Source organism: Pelophylax lessonae, assembly GCF_965119305.1.
Source record: "Pelophylax lessonae genome assembly, chromosome: 7".
NCBI lineage: Eukaryota > Metazoa > Chordata > Amphibia > Anura > Ranidae > Pelophylax > Pelophylax lessonae.
The window spans coordinates 62,445,570-62,458,700 of NC_138774.1; the positions used below are offsets into that span (position 1 = coordinate 62,445,570).

The 13,131-nt window shown below is 44.9% G+C and overlaps 1 protein-coding gene across 1 annotated transcript in view; it reads left to right on the forward strand.

Moving 5' to 3' along the window:
* Window positions 1–1,614: 1,614 nt before the first annotated feature.
* Window positions 1,615–13,131, forward strand: part of NELFE (negative elongation factor complex member E) — a 49,602-nt gene continuing 38,085 nt past the window's right edge. Inside the window, exons 1-2 of the mRNA XM_082262641.1 lie at window positions 1,615–1,704; window positions 10,534–10,630. Coding sequence (XP_082118767.1) covers window positions 10,556–10,630 — 75 coding nt within the window. The 5' untranslated portion in view covers window positions 1,615–1,704; window positions 10,534–10,555. The remainder of the gene's footprint in view (window positions 1,705–10,533; window positions 10,631–13,131) is intronic.

The window sequence follows — 13,131 nt, forward strand, 5'->3', positions numbered from 1 at the left end:
TGACACCCGGACATTCCCCTCCATGGGGCTCCCCCTGACACCCGGACATTTCCCTCCATGGTGCTCCCCCTGACACCCGGACATTCCCCTCCATGGGGCTCCCCCTGACACCCCCCGGACATTTCCCTCAATGGTGCTCCCCTGACACCCGGACATTCCCCTCCATGGTGCTCCCCCTGACACCCGGACATTTCCCTCCATGGTGCTCCCCCTGACACCCGGACATTCCCCTCCATGGTGCTCCCCCTGATACCCGGACATTTCCCTCCATGGTGCTCCCCCTGACACCCAGACATTCCCCTCCATGGTGCTCCCCCTGACACCCAGACATTCCCCTCCATGGGGCTCCCCCTGACAACCAGACATTCCCCTCCATGGTGCTCCCCCTGACACCCAGACATTCCCCTCCATGGTGCTCCCCCTGACACCCAGACATTCCCCTCCATGGTGCTCCCCCTGACACCCAGACATTCCCCTCCATGGTGCTCCCCCTGACACCCAGACATTCCCCTCCATGGGCCCCCCCTGACACCCAGACATTCCCCTCCATGGTGCTCCCCCTGACACCCAGACATTCCTCTCCATGGTGCTCCCCCTGACACCCGGACATTTCCCTCCATGGTGCTCCCCCTGACACCCAGACATTCCCCTCCATGGGGCTCCCCCTGACAACCAGACATTTCCCTCCATGGTGCTCCCCCTGACAACCAGACATTTCCCTCCATGGTGCTCCCCCTGACAACCAGACATTTCCCTCCATGGTGCTCCCCCTGACACCCAGACATTTCCCTCCATGGGGCTCCCCCTGACACCCAGACATTCCCCTCCATGGTGCTCCCCCTGACACCCGGACATTTCCCTCCATGGTGCTCCCCCTGACACCCGGACATTTCCCTCCATGGTGCTCCCCCTGACACCCGGACATTCCCCTGCATGGTGCTCCCCCTGACACCCGGACATTCCCCTCCATGGGGCTCCCCCTGACACCCCCCGGACATTTCCCTCAATGGTGCTCCCCCTGACACCCGGACATTTCCCTCCATGGTGCTCCCCCTGACACCCGGACATTTCCCTCCATGGTGCTCCCCTGACACCCGGACATTTCCCTCCATGGTGCTCCCCTGACACCCGGACATTCTCCTCCATGGTGCTCCCCCTGACACCCGGACATTCCCCTCCATGGTGCTCCCCCTGACACCCGGACATTCTCCTTCATGGTGCTCCCCCCGACATTTCCCTCCATGGTGCTCCCCTGACACCCGGACATTCCCCTCCATGGTGCTCCGCCATCATTCCTCTTGCTCATTATAAAAAATATGAAGCCCAGCTGCCCACCAAAACCTAAACCCCTGTCCTACCTAGGAGAGGTCCTGTAATACACTGCACGCGTTTTTTTAATGACAGCACTTTATTCATTATCTCTTTATTTACCCATACATCATAACTCCCAGTGCACGGATCAGAAACAACTTCAGTGGTCGCTCTGGGTGATGTCACCGCAACTGCGGCTTATGATTGGACAGAGCGCTCGATGTGTGGCGGAAGCACAGCTAGAGGCGGGGGCCAGACCGACACATGTGGCGGAAGGATACGCGTGAGGAACGTCGGTGATTGGCGGACGCGATGTGGTTCCGCTTTGTTGGTTGGCAAATAGAGTCTTCTGTGTGGGTGACGTATAAAGCGTGCGACCGGCATCCCAAACAGGTAAATAGAGGAATAAGTTGTCCTGTGCACGAATAATCAGTGGAGGGACAGAGGGGTCACCTATGGATGTATTCATTACCTCTGTGTCCATGGTGATATGTAGGTGCTGTGGGGTGTTATGTAGACATGGCTATACTCTGAGTCTAGGCAGAGGTGTGCAGACAGGTGGTGGTAGGGTTACCATCTCATCCCTTTTATCCAGGACACATATTAATTATACAGGCTCTGTGGCTGATTGGGGTGGTAATTAAACTTACTTGGTGCCTTATTTGCATTATATCAGCCTCAGAACCTGTGTAATTAATATGTGTCCTGGATAAAAGGGATGAGGTGGCAACCCTAGGTGGTGGGCAATGCATGGCTGTTGTTGTCAGGGGTAACCACAGCACAGTATCAATGTTCCAGGACCACAAATACTAAACCTAGATAAATCTGAACTCCAGATATGTTATTGTTACATTGTTGCAAGCTGGACCAATATAACAATGAAAAAAGAACATACCTGGAATCTAGATTTACCCTGGTGTCGCCCGTGTAACACATCAGAAGGTTGGGCTGCACGTATTGCGTTGCTGTTTCTGTGCTGGGAGCGCTCCCGGCATGCTCCCATCGCAGTGACCGAGCTATCAAAGACAGCTCTCTGTCCAGGCTAATGATCGGTTTGTGTTGGGATTGGCTCCCATTCATATGGCCACTGTCACAGTCAATCATAGTGGTCACATGACCGCTGATCCTTCCCCATCCTCCAAGGCATTTAGAATGTTTTAACCACTTGCCACCAATTCACGTACTTGAACGAGAGTTGTCACCTCATCCCTTTAAACCAGGACACATATGAATTACACAGGTTCTGAGGCTGATATAATGCACATAAGGCACTAAGGCTCCTTTCACACACACTGTCCGTTGGACGGAGTCCGTTTTTCTCAGCGGGGGATCGAGCCGCCGATCCCCCACTGAGCAGCAGGAGAACAGCTGTGTCTCCGTGCTGTGTATGGAGACACAGCTGTCAGTTCCCCATGCATCTCTATGGGGGAAATCGGATGGGAACGGACCGTCGGTCCGTTCTCATCCGATGCCATCCGATCCGATGGATGGATGGAAAATAGGGTTTCCATCTGTCCAGATTTGACGGATCGGGTCGGATGTCAGCGGACATGTCTCCGCTGCCATCCGATGCCCCATAGGAATGCATGGGGGGACCGTTCAGATCCGCCAAAAAAACGGACAGGCGGATCTGAACGCTCCGCCTGTGTGAAAGGGGCCTTAGTGAGTTTAATTACCACCTTAATCCGCCACAGAACCTGTGTAATTATTGTGTGTCCTGGTTTAAAAGGATGAGATGGCAACCCTAACTTGTACGTTCCTTTTGCTTCAAGTGGTTAAACTGGGTTGATGGCGGCAGCTGCAGGCATCACCCCGGTATCATTTGTGAATAGGAATGAGCTTGGGTGCGTTCGGGATCCCACTTGCCCGATCCCACCAGAAAGCCGACACTGCACACCACCAATAACAGGCAGTGAGACGTGTCACAGTCCGCAGCTGCACAGATTGGGAAATGTCTCACTGCCTGTAATTAGCAGGGTGCAGTCAGGTTCCCGGCGGGTTTGGGCAGGTGGGATCCAGAACATGCCCAAGCCCATCTCTCTTTGTAGAGCCGGTTCACACTACTCCGACTTGGGATGCGACTTGTGTGCCCTCAAGTCGCCCCAAGTCTCTTGTCATTACAAATTCAATGTAAATGAATGAGAGCTGTCTTAATATGCACTACTAAAGTCGCTCCGACTTCAAAAAAGGTTCCTGTACTACTTCAAGGCGACTTCTATCCGACTTAGACTGCACATAGACTTCAATGGGAGTCGCCTCTAAGTCGGATCCTTATCTATTTTCAAGCGACTGTTATCAGACTTTCCAGGAAGAAGAAAAAGATTAGCCAGGCATTCCCCACAGACAAAGTTGCCTATCATTTAGGTCTCTTACAAGTCTCTTCAAAGTCACGCTAAAAAGTCACTCCTTCATGGGGCGACTTTCTGGTCGCGGTAGTGTGAACCGGCTCATAATAACAACCAATGCGGCTAGGCAGCTGCTCGTCTGGTATTACAAGCAGTAGGAGGAGACATCCACTTCTGCCACCTTCTGCCGCTCTGCCTTGGATCTCCTGTCCCACCGGGAGACCCAAGCGACCAGCCGACACCTCCGCCGGCTGGCCAGAGACCCAAACAAAGCCAAAATCGGCTTTGATCGGGTCCCAATGTAGTAACCCGGAAGTGATGTCACTTCTGGTTTGCTGGAGTCCTAAAGGCGCCAGTTTCAAAAATGTAAAAGCATTCAAAAATGCAGATCTTGGCGATTTGAATACTTTCAAGTGCAGAGGAGGGGTTTGGGGTCTTATAGACCCTAGATCCCTCCATAAAGAGTAATTGTCACTTAGAGCTGCACGATTATTCCTTAAATAATCACAATCTCGATTCAACCCCCCTCACAATCTTAATCCGACATTTCCACGATTCATACAGTGCAGAGCCATTTTCTGCTCACTCACAGCTGTCCAAAAAAAAGAACCTCCGGCAAATGTTTAGCAATATTGCGCTGAGAGATAACTATAAACAATGTATCATTTGGTTCTTTTAGATCAGGGGTCTTCAAACTATGGCCCTCCAGCTGTTCAGGAACTACAATTCCCATCATGCCAAGTCATGTCTGTGAATGTCAGAGTTTTACAATGCCTCATGGGATGTGTAGTTCCGCAACAGCTGGAGGGCTGTAGTTTGAGGATCCCTGTTTTAGATCAAAGCGATGAACTTCAGCCTGTAAATGAGGTCAGTTTAACCACTTAAAGACTAAGCCTTTTTCTGACACTTGTTGCTTACAGGTTAAAATCAGTATTTTTTGCTAGAAAATTACTTAGATCCCCAAACATTATATATATTTTTTAGCGGAGACCCTAGAGAATAAAATGGTGGCAGTTGCAGTATTTTATGTCACACTGTATTTGCTCAGCGGTCTTTCAAACACAATTTTTTGGGAAACAATATACTTTAAAAAAAGAAAACGAAACAGTAAAGTTAGCCCAATTTTTCATATAATGTGAAAGATGATGTTATGCGGAGAATCATGAGATAATCCCGATCTTTATTCTAAGCAAAAAAAAAAAAAAAAATCAAGATTCTCATTTGATCTAGAATCGTGCAGCTCTATTGTCACTGCCTATTACTGTCACAAGGAATGTTTAAATTTCTTGTGACCGCAATAAAAGTGATAAAAATAAGAGAGACAGAGAAAAAATAAAAAGTATAATAAATTAGTAAAATACATTTTATTCACCCCATACCTCCGTGGTCGCGTGCAGAAGCAAATGTATATGTATGTCGCGCCCGCAAAAGTAAACAAAGTTACCCCACACATGTGAGGTATTGCCGTGATTGTTAGAGTGAAAGCAATATTTCTAGCAGTAGTTCTTCTCTGTAACTCTAAACAGTTGACCTGTAAAAAAATTTTAAAGCATCACCTTTGGAGATTTTTAGGTAGTGTAATTTGTTGCCATTCCACGACATGTTGGGTATCTATTTACTCAGCGTAACATATTTCACATTATACAAAAAAATTGGGCTAACTTTACTGTTTTTTTTTTTTTTTTAATTCATTAAGTGTATTTAAAAAAAAAAAAAAAAAAAAAAATTTAATTTGCAAAACCGCTGCGCAAATGCAGTGTGACATAAAATATTGCAATGACCACCATTTTATTCTCTAGGGTCTTTGCTTAAAAAAAATAAATAATTGTTTTCTAGCAAAAAATACTGTTTTTTTTTTTTCTTGTAGGCAACAAATGTCAGAAAAAGGTCTAGTCTTCAAGTGGTTAAAGGGACACCGGGACAAGAGGGAAGGGGTTTAATTTATATTTTTATGTATTTGATTAAATTACTCCACATACCTTATAAGTCTAGAGTGGAAAACATTGAGGTTATAACCCCTGTCAGTTTTTTTCTGTCTTTGTCCCATTGGGGAGATTTCCCTTCCCTTTCCCTTCCTTCCTGTTCAATAGCAAAAACAGGAAGTGAGAGGAAATCCCTCCAAACGTTTTTGATGCGTTTTCCATTCATTTTAATAGGGAGGTGTGGTTTTTATTTTTTTTAAAATGCAGCAAGCAGGACTTTTAAAAAAGTAACTGAAACGCAACTGACTGGCCTGAAGAGTTCCATAGGATTTAGGCTCCATTCATATCAGCGCATCTCCAAAGTCGCACCATTTCCAGTGTCACTTTGGAGCATCTTTCTGTGCGACTTTACACCAATTTGAACAGGTGCAATAGGACAGAATGTCCAAAATCGGATGACAAATCTCACAAGTTTAAATAGAGACTAAAAGCAAAACTAAACCCATCAATTTAAATGTGGTTCTACAAAAGTTACATTCCCGGCATGTCGGGAATGTTAACTGTCACATATGCTTGTGCTCCCAATAAAACTGTCCAACCATCATCTCGGTGATGTCATAACTGATCACATGTGCAGCACCATGACAGTTGCAGATCAAACAGAGCCCTAAGATAGCAGCTTCCTTGGAAAGCTGTGCATCCCTGTGCTGGTAAATACATGGCCCTGCACCAGAGAGGCATGTTTGTGCCCCTTGTGAATGGATCCTAAATCATCTGGGCAATAGGGGTTTGTAGAAAAGTGCTCACAGGGCTGAATAAATATAGAATGTCGATTCCAAGTAGTACAGATTAAAGGCATACGTTACATTCACGCATATTGAAAAAGGGAAAAAATGCTCTGCAATGCACAGGTACCTGGAGACTATTTCTTAAAGCGGAGTTCCACCCAAAAGTGGAACTTCCGCTCATTTGCTCCCCCCCCCCCTCCGGTGCCACATTTGACACCTTTTTTGACACGTTTTGACAGGTACCCTTCCCCACTTCCGGGATACAGCGCCGCGGTGCTGTCCCTTGGAAGTTTGGCTCCTTCCGCCGTAGAGCCAATCCGAATGCACAGTGCGCTTTGCGTATGCGCATTAGGGACCCGCCCGTGAAGCCACTAGGCTTGTAGCGGGCGTTTTACAGGCATGCACAGGCTTTTGGCCCAGCATACCCCCTATTTATGGAAGGTGACTGATATCCTAAAGCGTGGGTTCACCCTCATACATATGACCCCCAGTTCAGGCAGCTTCCTCCTTCTGGGGCACCTCCATATTGGTTTATTTCTATATCACTGAGTGATACCACGCTCAGCTACTATATGTGGTGAATACAAAAGCTGTTCGGGGGTGTCTTTATTCCATTATATTGAACTCCATTTACTTTTGTCGGATGTGGATGTCATTCGCTTTTTTTTTCTTTTTCTTTTTCTTCCGTTTTTTACTGGCTCATATGATTTGTCATCTTTATACAAGAGTGTCTCTTTTTTGCACATACATGCCTGTGCCACTGCCGTCCCTTACTTTATATCAAGATTCCTAGTATTCGATATTGGTGTGCGGGGGTCCTATTACTGCCCACTATACCTGTCGTGAATCATATACAAACTTTGCACCTTAAGAGAAGATGTATGTTCGTCTGTGGTCCTGACGAAGCTTGCCGCGAAACGCGTCGACCCTTTCTCAGACTAGTATTTTGTTAAACAACTTTATATCAAAACATGTATTGTACAATGATGACGACCACACTGTATATACTATGAATCTCTATTGAGGGCATTCCCTCAATTTTTTATTTTTAAAAAATGTTCTCGTGGTGTTTACATTATTCTTTTAAAAATAAATTAATAAGTGTCGGTTCACACTATGGCGATCCAACTTGGTGAAGCCGCGTGCACCATGACTTCGGCGCGACTTGCACGGACTTCACATAATGGAAGTCAATGCAAGTCGCTCCGATGTCGCCCCGAAGTAGTACAGGAACTATTTTCTAAGTCGGAGTGACTTGAGTCGCTCCTATTAGAACGGGTCCCGTAGCACTGAATGGACCACGACTTGTCAGGCTGACCAGTCGCTTGACAAGTCGCGGTAGTAGGAACCGGGACTAAAAGGATAATTTTTTATTCAACTCATCGACTATCCATTTCTGTGCCTTTAAAGTCCGCATTTCAGGTTAGCAATTGCTATACCTCCCCCTTTTTTATTGTTCGTTTACAGTTTCCACTGAATGAATAGACTACAAATACCATCATCCCTTCCAGCTGACAGCTTGTAGTTCTCAATGAACTATGAGAACGCTGTTCAGTGATCTTCCTTCTCTCATTGATCTGCCTTACTCTACGGGAGGTATTGGCAGAAAGCTATCCTGAGAGTCTGCAGGAGCAATCTGCTGATGGTGGGTGCAATGCTCTGCAGACTATTTAAAAAAAAAAAAAATACACATGCTTCACCTTGCAATTCTTGCTCTCTCTTTAGGAGTAACACAATGATAAGTGAATGAACAATTTAAACATTAAGGCCCCTTTCACATTTATGCTGACCTAAGAGTCGCGCAATTTTACCGCGATTTTAACTGGACTTGACCTATTGACCTCAAAACCCATTAAAATCGGCCCAAAGTAGTGCAGGGACTACTTTGAAGTCGTGCGACTTGAAGTCATACAGATATGAACTGTAGTCATTGGAAATCATGGAGTACTACTTGTCATCTAACTTTGCAGTCCCAAATCGCAGGACAAGTCGCACAAGTGTGAAAGGGGCCTTAATCAGAGATTACAAAACACATGTTCATAACCCTCATATTGCAGCTGGAGTATTAGTAAAGCACCAAATTATAGACTCAAAGCATGAATGAAACACATCTAGAATAAACAAGCTTCTTAAAAATATAAAATTTACTTAAATAGAACCTACTATAGGTATAGGTAGGTGGCCACAGAGGGAAGATGGAACAAGAAATCATTCTCTCGCCACTCTGACTGGCCAGCCAGGAATAGTTAAAGTATCAATAAACCCACATCATGAAAAATTATCAATAGATGCTGTCCTACATGCTGTTCATACTCACTCAGTCACTATGGGATTTGTTTTCTGTATTCTGAATAAACCTGGTTGATCCTGCTTTTCTCTATCTCCCACTTCTATCCATGTCCCCAGTTCAGTTAGGGATTCTGCAGCTGTGGTAGCAACTGCACATGCTCAGTTGTCAGTGAGTTTCTATGCTGAGTATTTCCTCCCTATCACATCTGAGCAGCTCATGTGACTATAGAGTCACACATGTGGGCATATACACAGTGGTAAAGGACAGCTCACTCCCTCCCTCTTTCTCCATGCCCACTAACCAGCTAAACACAATGGGGTGGGATATTGCATGTAGATTATTGGTGGCTTCGCCTCCCTCTAATTCTAAGACACAGACTGGAGGGGCGTGACAGCCTGTGACTGGCAGAAATCCACCCACACCATGTTATTTCCTCAAAACAATAAAGGTTTAATTTCATATGCCAATTTAAAACAGTTTATTGTTATTTTGTATTTATTTTTACTCTGTATTCCAAAGGCTGTTTTTTTTTTTTTGTTGAACATGTGGACCAGCGGCAGAGGACTAGAAGCTCCTCCTGCTTATGTTTCCCTGCAGACAGGCTGGGAGAGAGCTGGGTCATGTGACAGCAGTATTTTAATTAGGAAAAAGGTACTTGAATGGGTTTTTATTTATTAAAATAATTGCAGCGCTGTCATCTATACACAGAAATATAAGGGACAATATAAATAATAATAATGTGTGTTTAGTATCACTTTAACTCCCACAATGCCCAAACGGAGGGACTAACGCAAAAGCAGCATAGCTGGCCACAACCACCATCAGGAAAAAATCTGACAACTTTAACCACTTCCCGCCCGCCCTATAGGGGTTTGACGTCAGGAAAGTGGTTGCATTATCCTGACCGGACGTCATATGACGGCGGCAGGATAATGCGCTCTGCGCACCCCCCCGGGGGCGCGCAGAGCGGCGCTCGGTGATGCGGCGTGTCAGTCTGACTCCCCGCATCTCCAATCTCGGTAAAGAGCCTACTGACGTAGGCTCTTTACCATGTGACCAGCCGTGTCCAATCACGGCTGGTCACATAGTAAACAGTAAGAGCCGTTGATCGGCTTTCCTCAGTACGAGTAAAGGAGCGCCTATCTGCAGCTCTCCTGACAGGGAGGGGGGGTTGGCACTGGCAATCAGATCATTGATTATCAGTACAGACCCTCGGGGGGGGGGGGGGGGTGCCACTAGAACCACCAGGGATTCCCACCCATGACCCCAGGGATGCCCACTTTGGTCACCAGGGATGGCAATCAGTGATGCCCGCCAGTGCCCTCCCCATCAGTGCTGCCCACCAGTGCCCATCATTGCCATCTATCAGTGCTGCCAACCAGTGCCCATTATTGCTCACCAGTGCTGCCTATCAGTGCCCATTAGTGCCGCCTATCAGTGCCTATCAGTGCCACCTATCAGTGCCCATCAATGCTGCATATCAGTGCCGCCCATCAGTGCCTGTCAGTACAGTCTCATCAGTGCTCATCAGTGCAGGAAAAAAACTTATTTATTTACAAAATTGTATAACATAAAGAAAAAAACGTCTTTTTTTTTTTTTCAAACTTTTCGGTCTTTTTTTATTTGTTTAGCAAAAAAGAAAAAACCTTGCGGTGATCAAATATCACAAAAAGAAAGCTCTATTTGTGGGGAAAAAATTACATAAATTTGGTGTAAGTACAGTGTTGCATGACCGCGCAATTGTCATTCAAAATGCAACAGCGCTAAAAGGTGAAAATTGGCCTGGGCAGGAAGGGGGTGAAATTGCCCGGTATTGAAGTGGTTAAGAACAATGTCATTAGATGACTAACACTTTGCCCACCTTCTCCCTCTCTCAGGTATCTCTCAGCTCTCAATATCATGGTTTTGCTACCACCCAGCTTGACGGAGGAAGAGGAGTCTCTGCAGCGGAAGTATGCCAAGCTGAAAAAGAAGGTTTGTTGTTTGCTCATTTCAAAGAAAGGGGGGGGGAGGAGTGGTTTGGGAGCTCATGGGGGTGTTACAAGCAGGCAAATCAAACAAAGTAAGAAACCATTTTTAATGAAAAATAAATTAGAGGGCATTAAGCAGTGGATGTGCATAGATTATTTTTGGAGAATAAACAAACCTATATTGTAGCTTACCAATTCTTAAATATGATGGCTGCATTCATTTTCTTTTTAGGGTTTCTTTCTTCTATTTACATCTGGTGATCTGCCCAGTAAGTCAGTTGTTTTTTTCAAAAGACCAAGCAGAATACGGGTTACAAAGATGAGACAAACCATTTTACACTGACCAGGGTGCTTACAATGATTTTCCTTTAGGTAAAATATTTATCCCAAAAGGAAAAAAATGGTTTGCTGTAACTGCTTTTTAAAGTATTAGCTGGAGTTTGACTTCAGTTTTTTAGTGTATTTAAATCTGGTAGTACATATAACGCTCTCCTGCCCTCCCCCCCAGACTGACAGTGCTGGTGTTCAAAGGTGGCCCCTGTGCTCCTTCATCCAGAGTTGGGGCATTCTAAGGCCTCTTTCTCATGATACTCCTGTTTAAACATCTACTTCTTTAGACTTTTTTTTTTTTGTATGTATTTATGTGTGCGTATATGCGTTTGCACAATTTAGTGCGCACACGCGTATTTGGGTACAAATGCATGAAAACTTATTCTTGCATTCTTGTTCTGCACAATATGTAAATGGCATTTGTGCGCATGAGGCATAAATTACTGACCAGAAAAAACGATTTATCTATTTTTTTATTATTTACTGAAGAATGTGCAGCCCTTGTTTACGCCACTGTGTGTATAGGCACCTTACAATTAACCACGTGCCGACCGCTCACATTGAGCGTACTGCGGCAAAGTGGTTCGTTATCGTCCAGCGACGTAGACCTACGTCGCTGGACTCCTCCCCTTGTGGGCGGCGCGTGCGTGCCGCCGGAGGCTCGCTCCTGCTGTATTCAGACACAGCGGAAGTCGGGCCAGGGGAGGAGCGGCGGTGAGCACCGGGGAATCGAGTGTGGAGATCCGCCTGCTTATGTAAACAAAGCGGGCGGATCTCCTAAGTGACAGGCAGGGACTAATTACAGGATTCAGCATAGCTGAACCTGCGATCTGTCCCTGTGTCACACAATCCCCTCCCCCCACACACATCAGTAAGCACCAGGCATACATTAACCCCTTGATCACCAATAAAAGTTAACCCCTTCCATGCCAGTGTCATTTTTTACAGTAACAGTGCATATTTATAGCACTGATTACTGTAGTAATGTCACTGGTACCCCCAAAAATGTCAGTCAAGGGTCCGATCTGTCCGCCGCAATGTCACAGTCCTGGAAAAAAAATCGCAGATCGCCGCCATTACTAGTTAAAAAAAAAAAAACAATAAAAATGACATAAATTTCCCGTAGTTAGTAGCTGCGATAACTTTTGCGCAAACCAATCAAAATACGCTTTTTGCGATATTTTTGGTAAAAAAAAAAAAAAACAAAAAAAAAAAAAAATGTAGCAGAAAACAAATTGGCCTAAAATGTTAAAAAATTTTGATTTTTTTTTTTTACATTTTTTTTTGGGGGAATTTCATATAAATAAAATGTGAAAAATATTATTTTTTTCAAAATTGTCGCTCTTTTTTTTTGTTTATAGCGCAAAAAGTAAAAACCACACAGGTGATCAAATACCACCAAAAGAAAGCTCTGTTTGTGGGGAAGAAAAGGACATACATTTAATTTGGGTACAGCATCGCTCGACCGCGCAATTGTCCGTTAAAGTAACGCAGTGCCGAATTGCAAAATATGGCCTGGTCAGGAATGGGGTAAAATCTTCCGGTCTTAAAGCGGTTAAAAATACGCTCATTGAGAATTTTTTTGTCAAAGACATGTAGCTAAAAACATTTTGGCCTAAATATATGACAAAAATTAAAAATTTTGGATATTTTTTAGCTTTCAAAGTAGAAAAATATTATTTTCTCAAAATTGTCGCTTTTTTTATTAATATAGCAAAAAATGAAAAGCGCAGAGGTGATCAAATACCACCAAAAGAAAGCTCTGTTTGTGGGAAAAAAAGGACGTAAATTTTGTTTGGGTACGGCGTTGCATGACCGCGCAATTGTCAATTAAAGTTGCACAGTGCCGAATCGCAAAAAGTGGCCTGGACGTAAAGCAGGAAAATCCTCCGGTCCTAAAGTGGTTAATGGGCTATATTTTAGCTCCGTAAAAAAAAAAAAAAAAAAAAAAAGCTGTTCTACGCTTTTTCAATTTGCATTGTGCAAGAGGCCTAATACGAGAGGTGTGTTACTGGCCAGATCACCAGGTGAATCAGAGAGAAAAAAAAGCCTAAAAACAGGAAACAAATGCAGCCACTACATCAAATTATTGGAAATCTGCAATATATTACATTTTTGGTTTTGGGTTTAATACCGCTGTAAGCCCAGTGGGACACAAAAAAATGACCAATGACA